At 44.1% G+C, this 14,631-nt stretch overlaps 1 protein-coding gene and 1 non-coding gene across 6 annotated transcripts in view; one reads left to right on the forward strand and one right to left on the reverse strand.

Moving 5' to 3' along the window:
* LOC124613109 (nocturnin) overlaps positions 1 to 14,631 on the reverse strand; it is a 374,316-nt gene that overhangs the window by 10,232 nt on the left and 349,453 nt on the right. For all 5 annotated transcript variants that reach the window (XM_047141717.1, XM_047141714.1, XM_047141715.1 and 2 more), the window contains 3 exons: positions 4,765 to 4,946; positions 927 to 992; positions 692 to 813 (listed from right to left, as the gene is read on the reverse strand). In XM_047141717.1, coding sequence (XP_046997673.1) covers positions 692 to 813; positions 927 to 992; positions 4,765 to 4,945 — 369 coding nt within the window. In that variant the 5' untranslated portion in view covers position 4,946. The remainder of the gene's footprint in view (positions 1 to 691; positions 814 to 926; positions 993 to 4,764; positions 4,947 to 14,631) is intronic.
* Trnat-ugu lies at positions 9,974 to 10,048 on the forward strand. Its single transcript has one exon. It is a non-coding gene; the product is annotated as a tRNA-Thr (tRNA).

Raw genomic sequence — 14,631 nt, forward strand, 5'->3', positions numbered from 1 at the left:
TCAAGCAAGTCTTAGTGGTAACATTTTGATGTGTCTGTAATAGCTGCATTGAAAAGTTTTAACGATCGAAAACTTTTTATGCGCACATTTCCACTGATTATGGTTCGAGTGCTACAGACCATATTTAAGTATCCAGCAGCGCCCAAAGGATGTGCCTATAAAGCATTTAGCTGTGGTTATAGTGATGTGTCCAGTGTTAAAAGAAGCACACCATATTTTTGGAAATTGAAGTCGCTAGATGAATGGCAATACAGCCATTTCCGTAATTGAATATATACTCTGTTGACATTATAAATCGGTAAAGATCATTCACACCAGTGTAGATTTCAGCAGCTATGTGAGGCAAACATACAAGCATATGGTTGCTGAAATTCACAAGCTTTAATACCCGTGTTACCGGGGACAAGGAAAGCTTGGAGGCTTTAGTTGTCGCTTGTTACGTCACGCCTCAGTTGTATGTCATCAGTGACCCGTTTCCGTGATGCTGAAAATAACGATTATGTCTAGTCACATAATACGATAAACGGAAATAACTGCCCCCGCGCCAAATTCATCTTGTTCTCCAAGACTGCTAACATTCCTACGAGCGAATGGATACTGCATTGTGTCTTAAGGAGATCTGCAGTGACTGGCAGTAGAGAGGAAATAGTTATAGATTAGCTTAGTAACCACTCAGAGAAGAGAAACGAACCTGCAAGCAGATGACGTCTGGACAATACTGTACGATCTCCTCAGCGATGTGGTATCTCCGCCTATGCCACTCCAGTGCGTCGTCAGGACAGCAAACGAAGTTGTCGTTCGTCTGTCCAAGAGCTGAAAATTGAGGACGGATATTTTCAGTAACAGGCGAAATTTTCAAGTGTATCGGGTAATTATTTATCTTGCAATATGTGTAATGTTAACTTCGTATGGGAGTTACTACTCACATTGAGACAAGACGTTCCACTGGAAGACTCTTATGTAGTCTGGGTTGTTGACAGGTTCCTCGAAAGCTGCGAAACAAAAACAAAAATTAGCTACTATATATTTCATAAATAGTAGTAGGCCCTATAACTATATACACGAGGCATCAAACAGGGACAAAATAATCTGCTGGAATTATCAATGCCAATTCAAAATGACATTAATCGACTCTTCAGTTGCTAAATCCGAGAAATATTTCTTATAAATGAAAATAAACTGCGTATGTTCTATAATTTAGAACCGCACTTTTTTTTCACTTATAGTACCCAACTCATCTCATTATTAAGTATCGTCGAAATTCTAAATTTACTCTTTCTGTTTATTCTTTTGGAGGACATTACACCTGCTGACAGCGTTCACTTTGGAGAAAAACAATTTCCTTTACGCTTACCCACCCCTTCATCCCACCAAAAAGGAAAAAAAATCCTAGTCACTACTGTGTGATTATGGGGTTTCTTACCTACTCTCTTCGTTATTTTGACTATTGAAATATCCCTTGACATGTCAGTTATTAAGACGTATAACTATTTAAACATAATTACAATAATCAAAAAGGAGAGTTTTTATAAACTCTACTTTTTTGTTATTAGGAGGCTTATGCATACATTGCGGAGATAGACACATTTGACTTAATAGGCTATCATTTAAAGAAATACGTGTACATTGACGATGCCAGTGTAATGGCAAGACATGTCAAACAAAGGGATGAAAATAATACGTTTTTGCCAAAACCGAACTTCCACCAAAAAGTCATTAGTTTCGGAGAAAAGTAGGTGAAATAAGCTGCAAAACTGCCGTTACTGTTGTGGGGAAAAAAGAATCAAAACTATTTCCAATCAGATTTATCAAATGCAGTTGAACTGATGTTCTGTTTCTGTTTCCTGACGCTATGTCCCTCAGATACCTGCCATTCGAAATGGAACTACTTAAAAAATTATAAAATTTGATAATTTTACAAATTTCAGTGCCACGCTAAAATATTCAGATCGACAGTAATTCTAATCTGAAAAAAATATTATTTTTAAAAACAATATTTTCGGTTGACCGTTGGATACGAAAGTTAGGAAAAAAGATGGTGAAGTGTTTTATGTAGTGTAGCCTCGCACTTTAATACAGACACAGCAGACATAACGAAGAGTAGCCTTCAGACGCATTTTAGATGATTCATTTTACTTGCTCGTTATGAGGCGGCTTCTTTCGCAAGTTGCCACGCCGAGTGGGCCGTTTCATTCGTTTGCCGCTCATTGTCGAGAACGTGACCTTGTTTGCCGCCGGCTATGATACAAGGACCAAAGCGAACCAGACTAGCTGCGGTCGGCCTGCCCGATCAAGGTCAGTGAAATGAACGGGAGAACGGCGGTCTGCGAACTGTGATTTGTCTATTGTGCAACCAACGTACTATTATGTGTAACCATCGTATTAAAGGTTTTGACGATTGAACTACTGGTCAGTACCGTGGTATCGATAGCTAAGATGTCACGGCGTAGATGCAAGTTCTTAGGTTGGCACTACGACAGCGTCCTCTAGCCGGCGCTGTGCAGCTCTACGAGCGCCGCTCCAGATTCAGCCCATTTGATTCCGAGTAGACGACCAGGCAACATTGTTCCTATTTCATAGTGGGCGACCCACTACAGATTTTGCCTGTGTAACTTTTGTGAGCTTTGATACATCCGGCTTCGCACCTACGTGCTCCTCAGTGCAAAGTTATGTATTCATATTCTTCCTATAGTAAAGGTGATTTAAAATTATACGCAGTGCCGAAGTACTTCACCTTCACCTGCTCCTCCTAGCTTCCTACATTCGGCCTTCCCTTCAGTTTTCAGGAGCAGACCCACGCGCCGCCTTCCAGGCGGAATACGGAAAATAACGAAACAGTTTTTATGATTTCATCACGACATCTTCATGAAAAGCCTTGGGCATGGCCCGAACTGCCCACACACAACTAATTTTTTAAATTATTTTTTTATAGAAGAGGTCTCAGATACCTAACCGCGCGGTTCGAGGCGCCATGTCACGGATTGCGCTGCCCCTCCCGCCGGAGGTTCGAGTCGTCCCTCAGGCATGGGTGTGTGTATTGTTCTTCGTATAAGTTAGTTTAAGTAGTGTGTAAGTCTAGGAACCGATGGCATCAGCAGTTTGGTCCATTAGGAATGCAAACACTTTTGAACATTTAGATGGCTAACCACAGCAGAAAATAAATGGTATATTGTCCTTTTTTTATTCCTATACCCAAACAGCTGTATTTATTGCATTCCATTTCAACAGCAACCGATTTAGAATCCAGAAAGCTCCACTTTCACGCCCATCATGCGGGAATCGATGAGCAGCACATCCGGAAGACTACCACAGCTCAAAAAATGGTTCAAATGGCTCTGAGCACTATGGGACTTAACATCTGAGGTCATCAGTCCCCTACAACGTAGAACTACTTAAACCTAACTAACCTAAGGACATCACACACATATCCATGCCCGAGGCAGGATTCGAACCTGCAACCGTAGCGGTCGCGCGGTTCCACACTGTAGCGCCTAGAACCGCTCGGCCACTCAGGCCGGCCACCACAGCTCATCCATACCTCAATAGGTACGACCACATCTCAATCCAGGGTTCTGAGTTGAGGTATTTTTATACCTGTTGATGGAATGGATGAGCTGCCTCATATGCACAATATGTGCGGAAGACGGAGTCTTGAAGGTTCAAGTGGTTCAACTGGCTCTAAGCACTATGGGACTTAACATCTGAGGTCATCACTCCTCTATACTTAGAACTACTTAAACCTCTGAGGTCATCAGTCCCGTAGACTTAGGACCACTTAAACCTAACTAATCTAAGGACATCACACACATCCAAGCCCGAGGCAGGATTCGAACCTGCGACCGTAGTAGCAGCGCTGTTCCGGACCGAAGCGCCTAGAACTGCTCGGGCACAGCGCCCGGCTGCAGCGCCTCTTCTCGGCTTGTGACCATAACGGTTGGGGCCTGGACGACTAGAAAACCGTTGCCTGGTCAGGTGAGTCCCGATTTCAATTGGTAAGTTCTGATCATACGGTTCCAGTGTGGCGCAGACCCCACGAAGCCTTGGAACCAAGTTGTTGTCAAGGCACTGTGCAAGCTGCTAGTGGTCTATAATGGTGTGTGCTGTGTTTACATACCGTAGACTGGGTCTTGTGGTTATGTTCGGCTGCTTCGAGACCACTTGTAGCCAGCCATGGACTTCATGTTCCCAAAAAAACGATGGAATTTTCGTGAATGACTATGCACCATGGCACCGGGCCACAATTCTCCACGACTGGTTTCAAGAACATTCTGGACAATTCGAGCGAATGATCTGGCCACCCAGATCACCCGACATGAAACCCACCGAACATCTGCGGGACATAATCGAGAGGTCGGTTCAGGCACAAAATCTTGCAGCGGCAACACTCCCTCGATTATGGACAGGTATAGACACTCCAAGGCTCAATACTTCTGCAGGGGACTGCCAGCGACTTGCTGAGTCCATGCCACATAGAGATGCTGCACTATGCCGGGCAAAAGGGATCCAGCACGACATTATGAGGTATCTCACGACCTTTTTAATGTCGGTGTAAGCACATACGCTTGCGTCTAAGACTACGATAAACTTTTTAACACACAGCCATTCCTCTGAAGACAGTGCACAGTTTGCACTGCCCCTGCACTGCATAATGACGTCTGACAGCTCCACTTTTCCGCGAGCGCTCACCACCCAGGCCTCCTGAACAGGCCTGCTCTGGAGTGTACGTCGGAGGGGCGAGAGAGCGACAGCAGTGTGCTCGCTTACCTTGCGGGTCGGGGCTCCAGCCGAGGCGGCGGAAGCGCCTCTTGAGCAGAGCGGGCAGCGGCGCCACCTGCTGGCGGCAGCGCTCCAGCAGCTCCTCGCGGGGCAGCCGCTCCGGCAGCTGCACGTCGCTGTCCTGCGTGTCCTCGTTCAGGATCTTCGGCGCCGATGTGAAGCTGCCCATCCTGCAACAGACAAGGAAGAAGGCGTTAGCTCACGGCGAGGACTGATCGAAGGTAGTCGAAGAAGTCATCCGACCACACGCACCAGATCAAGAAAGTTGTTCAGCTGAAATCAGTCACCTCAGACAAAAGGAAGGCAGGAAGAAATCCCGTCGACATCGAGGTCATTAGAGGCGGTGCACAAGCTCTGAATATTTCAAGGATGGGGAAGGAAGTCGTTCGTGACCTCCCAAGGAAACCACCCTGGCATTTGCCTGGGGCCACTTGGACAAATCGCGAACGAGGATTTGAACCGTCGTCTGCATCTACATACATACACTGCAACCCATTCTACGGTGCATGGTGGACGGTACTCCGTCCCCTTCCTGGCCACAGCGACGGAAAAACGAGTCTCTATGCCTCCGTACAAGTACTACACTACTGGCCATTAAAATTGCTACACCAAGAAGAAATGCAGATGATAAACTGGTATTCAGTGGACAAATATATTATACTAGAACTGACATGTGATTACATTTTCACGCAATTTGGGTGCATAGATCCTGAGAAATCAGTACGCAGAACAACCACCTCTGGCCGTAATCACGGCCTTGATACGCCTGAGCATTGAGACAAACAGAGCTTGGATGGCGTGTACAGGTACAGCTGCCTATGCAGCTTCAACACGATACCACAGTTCATAAAGAGTAGTGACTGGCGTACTGTGACGAGCCAGTTGCTCGGCCACATATGACCAGACGTTTTCAGTTGGTGAGAGATCTGGAGAATGTGCTGCCCAGGGCAGCATTTGAACATTTTCTGTATCCAGAAAGGCCCGTACATGACCTGCAACACACGGTCGTACATTATCCTGCTGAAATGTAGGGTTTCGCAGGGATCGAATGAAGGGTAGAGCCACGGGTCGTAACAATCTGAAATATAACGTCCACTGTTCAAAGTTCCGTCAATGCGAACAAGAGGTGACCGAGACGTGTAACGAATGGCACCCCATACCATCACGCCGGGTGATACGTCAGTATGGCGATGACGAATACACGCTTCCAATGTGCGTTCATCACGATGTCGCCAAACACGGATGCGACCATCATGATGCTGTAAACAGAACCTGGATTCATCCGGAAAAATGTCGTTTTGCCATTCGTGCACCCAGGTTCGTCGTTGAGTACACCATCGCAGGCGCTCCTGTCTCTGATGCAGCGTCAAGGGTAACCGCAGCCGTGGTCTCCGAGCTGATAGTCCATGCTGCCGTAAACGTCGTCGAACTGTTAGTTCAGATGGCTGTTGTCTTGCAAACGTCCCCATCTGTTGACTCAGGGATCGAGACGTGGCTGCACGATCCGTTACAGCCATGCGGATAAGATGCCTGTCATCTCGACTGCTAGCGATACGAGGCCGTTGAGATCCAACACGGCGTTTCGTATTACCCTTCTGAACCCACCGATTCCATATTCTGCTAACAGTCGATGGTTCTCGATCAACGCGAGCAGCAATGTCGCGACACGATAAACCGCAATCGCGATAGCCTACAATCACGGAAACGTGATGCTACGCATTTCTCCTCCTTAAACGAAGCATCACAACAACGTTTCACCAGGCAACGCCGGTCAACTGCTGTTTGTGTATGAGAAATCGGTTGGAAACTGTCCTCATGTCAGCACGTTGTCGGTGTCACCACCGGCGCCAACCTTGTGTGAATGCTCTGAAAAGCTAATCATTTGCATATCACAGCATGTTCTTCCTGTCGGTTAAATTTCGCGTCTGCAGCACGTCATCTTCGTGGTGTAGCAATTTTAATAGTCAGTAGTGTAATTTCTCTTATCCTCGTGTTAGTTACGCGAAATGTAACTCGGCGACAGTAGAATCGCTCTGCAGTCACTTATTTGAAACTTCGAAATTTTCTCAACAGCGTCCCTCGAAAAAGAAGGTCGCCCTCCCTCCAGCTATTCTCATTTGAGTTCACGAAACATCTTCGTAATACCTGCGTGCTGATCGAACCCACCGGTAACAAAGTCTAGCAGCCCGCCTGTGAACTGCTTCGGTGACTCCCTTTAACCCGATCTTTTAGGGATGACAAACACTCGCTCTAGCTTTCTATATGTGGTGTCTTTATAGAGGAGCCTCGCTCTCCTAAGTCTCCCAATAAACAGAAATCTACCATTCGCCTTCCCCAATGTAGTCCTCAAACGCTGGTTCCATTTCATGTCGCTTTGCAACGTTGCGTCTAGATATTTAAGCAATCTGGCTGTGTTAAGTAGCACACTGCTTATACTGTATTCGAACACTGAGAGTTCGTTTTTCCCACTCATCTGCATCATGTTAAATTTTCTTATGTTTAGAACTAGCTGCCATTCATCATACCAACCGGAAATTTTGTCGACGTCCTCCTGTATCCTCCCAGTCACTCAACGACGACACTATGTACGGAAAAGCAGACTGCAGTTGTAAGGGTCGAAGGACGTGAAAGGGAAGCCGTAGTTGAGAACAGTTGTTATTCAATCTGTGCACTGAGCAAGCAGAAAAGGAAGCGAAGGAGTAATTTCGAGAGGGAATAGGATGAACATCAACAATAGTAAAGATAGGGCAATGCAATGTAGTCGAATTAAATCAGGTGATGTTCACAGACTTAGATTAAGAAATGAGACTCTAAAAGTAGTCCATGAGTTTTGGTGTTTGGGCCGCTCAATAACTGATGATGGCTGAAGTAGAGGATATAATATCCAGAGAGGCAACAGCAAGACATTTTGGGAGAAGTATTTAGTAACATGAACTATGTCGCGAAATATGACTACACTTTGCCTTTGCGCCTTTTTGGATTTCTCATAACACTACGACGGACGTCAGCTTTACACAAGGACTTGCAGTGTTTTACATTGTTCCTCATTTATGTAACCGCTGCCTGCTAGAAGATTTTGTTTTTGCGGCGAGCTGTTAACCTGCACAGAACTTTTGGCTAGGGTTTCCGCTCAGTTAAAGAGAACAGCAACACGTTTCTAGCAGAGTGAAAGCCTAAATTTTTCAATAAATGCATCTTTACTTCGAGAGTTTCCTCTCATAATTCTACGAGGCTAGCACCCTTGGGAGAAGGGATACAGGGGAAACAATGGTTTAATCACAGCTGTTGCTAGATTCTGAGGTGAAATCGTGCCGATACAATGATGTTCTGCCGTGGAAATTGAAGGAATGCATCATTACTCAACCGTCGTTAGACACAGTCCGTAAGGTCTCACTGGTTAAGGACGGAGATGGAAATTAACTTTGAGTCTATTCACGGGGGATATCCGGGCAATGGACTGAACGATCACCGCTCTAGGAAAAAGAGTTGTCTGGGCTGTACTAGTGGTACGGCGCGTATTTTTAAAGTGTCACAGCTTTCCGGTTTAGCTAGGGTACATTTCGTTCGTTTTGGGTTGTTTGTCCGCAATTGTACAATACGAAGTGGGCCTTTAACCGAGTATCCTAAATCCTGTCTCTTCACTGGGTCAAAGAAACATTTCGATTCCTTTTTGTCTCGCACCGGAACACTGAGGTATGATTTCTGTCCTTTACTTAGTGTCAACCTATTTTTATAATGTGGATGATTAAGTCTTTTTACAAGTTAGCTTTGTGTGTGTCACTGCGAATGGTTGTGTATATGAATAGAAAAAAATGGCTCTGAGCACTATGAGACTTAACTTCTGAGGTCATCAGTCCTCTAGACGTAGAACTATTTAAACCTAACTAACCTAAGGACATCACACACATCCATGCCTGAGGCAGGATTCGAACCTGCGACCGTAGTGGTCGCGCGGTTCCAGACTGTAGCGCCTAGAACCGCTCGGCCACCCCGGCCGTCTGTATATGAATAGAGGTACACCTTCTTTCGAACAACACCTATAGCGTTGCCGAGTTCAACGTTCCTGTCCTATGAAAGCGTCACAGTGTAGCATTATCTCACTCTACAAGACACTATGGCAGAGTTTTGGGATTTAACAGATCGAAGCGGCCACTTGCACCTAATAATCGTCATGAAATTCCACTACCAGGAGTCAATTTCATTACCTTCATAATTAGTCACTTATCAATCAAATATCAGTATAATAGGAAACAGTCCAGATCATAAAAATTATTTATTTACTATTTCGTTATACGTTTCAGAGCTTCCAGTCCGCAGATGGTCCCTTGGACCGAAATAAGTTACTGGAATTACTATATAAATAATTATTGCAATCTGGACTGTTTTTATGCTGAACTGTTTTATACGGTCGCTCTCGTTCCGTTACGATATCAAAAATTATAAAATATCCGTTCAACACACAGGTACTGATTTTTCAGTTTCTGTTAATTTTTGTAAATGCAGTTGATTTTCTCAGGAAGTACCGCTAATATAGCAAAGGAATGCCGCTGGTAACTGTTCCTGTATGCAGCTGGATAACCATCTTCGGCGCTCGCCCAAGATGGCGTTCGCCGGGAGCGGTCCACGCAGCACGAGCGTTCCGGGAACAGTGAAACGGGTCTCCTCCGCTGCATCAGCCATGCTAGGCATGTCTTCCCGCTAGCTGCCTTTCACAAAACTGAGTGACGTGCATCACGCCACTCTCAACACGAAATTTCTTCGGAAGTGAGTAGGAATTGCAGCCGTCCTCGAGAGCATATTGACTCAGTGGCCAGTCATCTCACAAGGTATTCCCCTCTGAAGAACATTTCACTGCTCCTAGAAACAAATATTGCCTCACTTTATACGAAGATAGCAACTGCTCTCGAAAGAACAGATACCACTGATGACCGTGCAGCTTTTCTAGAATAAATGATAGTTAAGTGAAACCCTCAGCTGCCAACAGGTGTTGATATACCTCGATGGGGACAGATGAAAATGTGTGCCCCGACCGGGACTCGAACCCGGGATCTCCTGTTTACATGGCAGACGCTCTATCCATGTGAGCCACCGAGGACACAGATGAATAGCGCGACTGCAGAACAGTGGACTGTTGGGAATGTGGGTCTCGCGGGGAGCATGCAAGGGATAAGTCCCTGCAGTCGCACTATTCATCTGTGTACTCGGTGGCTCAGATGGATAGAGCGTCTGCCATGTAAGCAGGAGATCCCGGGTTCGAGTCCCGGTCGGGGCACACATTTTCAGCTGTCCCCATCGAGGTATATCAACAACACCTGTCGGCAGCTCAGGGTTTCAATTAATTACCATTGATTGCCTCACATGTCAGATTCATGTATGAGTCACGTAATGCTGTACCGAAATGACAGAAAAGTGCCAACTGATTAAGTATGAGTTGAAACCAGGAGTAAAGGGGTACGTGCATTTTTCTGATGCTCCCCGCTGGTACTTCACCCTCATTGGCAAAAACACGACACTGGCTCCGCTTGATGGAAATCGTTATCATATGCAGAAGACAGTTTGTTCACAAAGAGCAATTGTGCACGTGTGCCGAATCGACCCTGCAAAATCCTCACACAATCTGAACACATTTTACTGCTCGACTCCGTTCTTCAATCTGACCTTACCTGTCTTTCGTTTTCCCAAACTCATCAGAAACCTACGTGCTCAACTTGCTATGCTAGCAGTCGTCGAGTGTTTCAGAGGTAACGGTTCATTCTCGGAATAAACCGTAGGTTACTGCGGAACCATTGTTCAGCTCATCCCTTCTGCCACGAGCTCTAATCCAGTTAGGTAAGCTTGTTAACGTTTGTGAGAGAAGTACCTTCACACTCTAGAGCTGAGTGGGGCAGTAAAGCCTTATCGATTTGGTACGAGTGTTACACATGAAAAGCCGGAGTCCGGGTTCAAATCCCTGCCGCGTACACTCTTTAATCTGCCAGTAAGTTTTAGGCTAACGTATACTGCGCTGCGAAACGAAACTTCGAATACGTTTGACTTGCTTTACCGAAAACAAGCGCGGACAAACCATTACGGCAGACGCTCACTAAGTAGCCTTTTCGGAGCAAACGATTCTAGATTGCTGCAGAACATTCAAGTAGCCGGAAGGTCTCACAAATCGCTCGCGTACTGAGAGGGATCGAAACTACGGAGAAAATTCTGTACGTCTCTCTCTCTCTCTCTCTCTCTCTCTCTCTCTCTCTCTCTCTCTCTCTCTCTCTCTCTCTCTCACACACACACACACACACACACACACACACAAACGCAAACACATACACACACACAAATGTGCACAAGCTAATGCTTCGTGGTGCGTGCGAATGCCCAATGACGTAAAAGATAAGCTAGGTAGACCAATATAATCTGGAAGGTTTGGCTCTCATTTACTATACTCCTGATAAAGAAAATCTAATTTCTCTGAGAGTCCCATAGTGTATTCCAACTAAGGCACGTTTCTAAATATTCTAACTTTATTGTTAGCTAAAAATCACATGTTGCTGTGTTCGCATTCAAAGTAAGTAAATGTACGTCTCTGGTACAAGTATGGTAAGTGTTTGTGCCGGTTACGTGACACCTTCCCACATTATACACAGCAGAACGGAATACACACACGTAGGCATCTGTCTGTTGTTAACAGTTACCTCTACTCGACACTTGCATCGGAATACTGAATTTCGAACCCAGAACCGAACAAGTGGATGGGAACATGTTGGAGTGAGATACAAATATTACTTTTTATCGGTTGGTGATTTCGCAGAATAAAACAAGTTTGGTATTAAAAACAATGTCAGTAATCGTATTAATTTACAGACGCAATAACATGCAAAGTAATGGCCGTGAAAGTAAGAAATATGGGCTTCCTGCTTGAAGTGGGCGACCAATTTTATACATCCTGCAACAAATTTTCGGTCCGTCCTAGTCCCCGTGTTATCGCGTGAGTCACGAACGGACTGGAAAACTACATTTCCAGTCCCTGTTGGAAATAATGTGAATTCTGTGTCGGAACCACCAGATCGATTGCATAACTTGCGAAGTGTTTCTAGTCTGATTCCCAGTCGTCACTAAGACTGTGTTGTTGCTTTAATCAGAAGGGCAGACGTAGCTTTCAAACGCTACTACTCAAATCCTGTTAGTGCGGAACAAGGTTAATATCTGCTACTTGTGCACCCATGCATGGTTTATTCTCTAAGACAGAGGGCACCAGTGCGTGCACAACAATGTCGAAGTCCGCATTGAAGTGTCACTAGCAGTAAAGCTTAGATCGTCACTATATCTGACAATAGAGCGCTGATGCTGATCGTCATTGCCCGTGAACAGTAATTATAGCTGTATTAAGGCTATTCAGCAGGCCACAACATTTTTATAGGGCGCCAGGAAATGGCGATTCTGCAGTAGGAGACATTCAAGCCAGTGACTGTATACTTCGGGAGTGAATTTAATTATATAAATTAGTATCCTATTAGCAACAATTGCCCATTATAGGGACTACATTACTTGTTTGTCTATGTAGCGCCTTTATTCCTAGCGAGGCTACAGCGATTACTCAGATTTATTACTGTTAATGCCAATTCCGCGATAGGAACTCAACGAGAAGGGATTTGAAAAAACATGAAATGAATTACAAAGGCAGAACGGAAATAGTCGAGCCACCGTGCTTTTCTCTGCTACAATGAAAATAGTTTGAGTACGAAAAACAGTGACCGAGTCAAAAACGTCAGTCGAAGATGCAGCAAATTCCTGACACCTGCTCGCCCATCGGTAATCGTTTATCGACGCTTTCTGACAGTTTGCTGCCCTCTCCTTCTGTCAATCACAATAAACAGGATAGAAATGACTTCTTTTCAACTGGTGGAGTAACCAGTACATTACCCTACTGCTTCTTTCCAATTTGATCAACGGCCAGAAGGAGTGTCCCAAAATAGGCAGACCGTCTTGCAGCAACGGCACAGTTTACTGGTTCGTCTTCTTCTAGTTTATGTTTCTTTAAAACTGCCGCAGTAAACATCCGCCCGCGAATGTCTTACGCTGATACATTGCGCGGAGGTTAATCGGCAGGATGAAACAACGGTTAACTCTTGACATAATGATGTCTGGTAACTTCACCATGTCAATTGATGCTCGTTAGCGGGGTCGTGTACTAAACTCAAGACGAACGCATCCTTTTTCTCTGCAGAGTCTGCAGGGCAGCTACGTACGAATATTTTCTCACTGATTGAAAAACTGGGAATATAAAAGTTCTGGTTTCTGCGTAAGCCTTGCCTGCTAAAACTAAGTACCGTAATATTAAAAACAATATGATGCTTCTGTCTGAATTGGACGCTGAAACAGCGTTTAGTATTTATTAAGAGTATTACGTCGGGAATCATGTAATCGCTGGCAGCTGTCGGCAAGGTGGTATCTGGACTACATTTAAAGGAGGTCGCTGATAAACTCAACGTTGAGCGCCTTTAAGTTCCTACATTTACAGAAAAAATAAAAAATCATAGAAAAACTCCAAAATATTTTATCACATTCATTGGAACGCATATTTTGCACGAGTTTATTACATGGAACATATAAGCTATTGGATATCATGGGTGATTCCTTAACGGACGCTAGAGCGACATTCAGTGATTTACTCTGCAAGAAACTTGCGCTCTATCTAAGTGACTCTACGGGTAGTTTTAAAAAACGTGCCTCTCCCTCTCACCAGTTCCTGATAAAACCATTTATAAAACAACTTTCCATCGAAACAGCAACTATATATACATGTTCAGAAAACTAACACAACCACGTTACTAGGAGGACTGAAAATTACGAAGTCAGGATAACATTCATTAAAAAATCTGAAACTGTTCTATCAAACTGTTCTATACATTATGTAAATTATTTCGGTAACGATTTAAACCATTATGCTCACGTTTCTTGTAAAACAGTTACATTTTATTATTTTTGGCGCATAATTGTCTTAAATTGTGTAGCGTTTTCGCTCTTTATGTCTAATTGGTGCATGTGTTGCGTGTTCCTGGAGAACAGGAGGGATGTAGAGAAAAGAGACCGGTAGGTGTTTTCGGCGATTTCAACGGAATACACTGTCGCATTGACTGTCAACGAACAAAATATTATGGTATGCAAAGATGGTTTATTAATGTACAAAGATTTAGTTTTTCGGGAGCATAACTTCGAAAAAAACGTGTCAAGAAGAACAAGAAAAATATGTCTTACTGCACACAGAAATTTTCTATAAATTTCAGTGCACCAAGACAGCAATAACAGGTCACAACAGTAAGCCTTTAACAACAGTCTCATGTTATCGTGAAAATTTATGAAACTCAATATAACTTAACGGAGTTTATTGCAGTAACAAAAAAAGGCCTGTTCGAATTCAATGTCTACTGGTCACCGAAATCATTAGGAGATGGAGCACGAGCTCAGATGTGCAAAGATGTCTTTACTAAAGGAGTAATACCAGTATTCGTTCGAAGCAAATTAAAGGAAAAACAAAAACTGGAGGTTTGAAATGTGCTACCCCAAAGTGCTTCCTTATACCGAAGACTTACAACTGTATTCATAGATCGATGTCGAATGAGGGTATACGTCACGTACATTACGAGTCCATTATATATAATAGAATATATTACAACAGCATTATCTTACAGGGAATAGTTCCAAGTGCGTCTAGAATAAAGTACCTTTTATGGACTCACTTATTGAAATTTATTAATTAATTCGTCTTGCTTTTGCAGTTGACACAAAATATTTACTCTCTACTAAACAAACGAAGGTGGAACAAATTGAACGATTTTATTTCACCATGAAAGGACGGGTCTCTTCTCACAT

The sequence above is a fragment of the Schistocerca americana genome, chromosome 4 (genome assembly GCF_021461395.2).
Source record: "Schistocerca americana isolate TAMUIC-IGC-003095 chromosome 4, iqSchAmer2.1, whole genome shotgun sequence".
In the NCBI taxonomy this organism is placed as follows: Eukaryota; Metazoa; Arthropoda; class Insecta; order Orthoptera; family Acrididae; genus Schistocerca; species Schistocerca americana.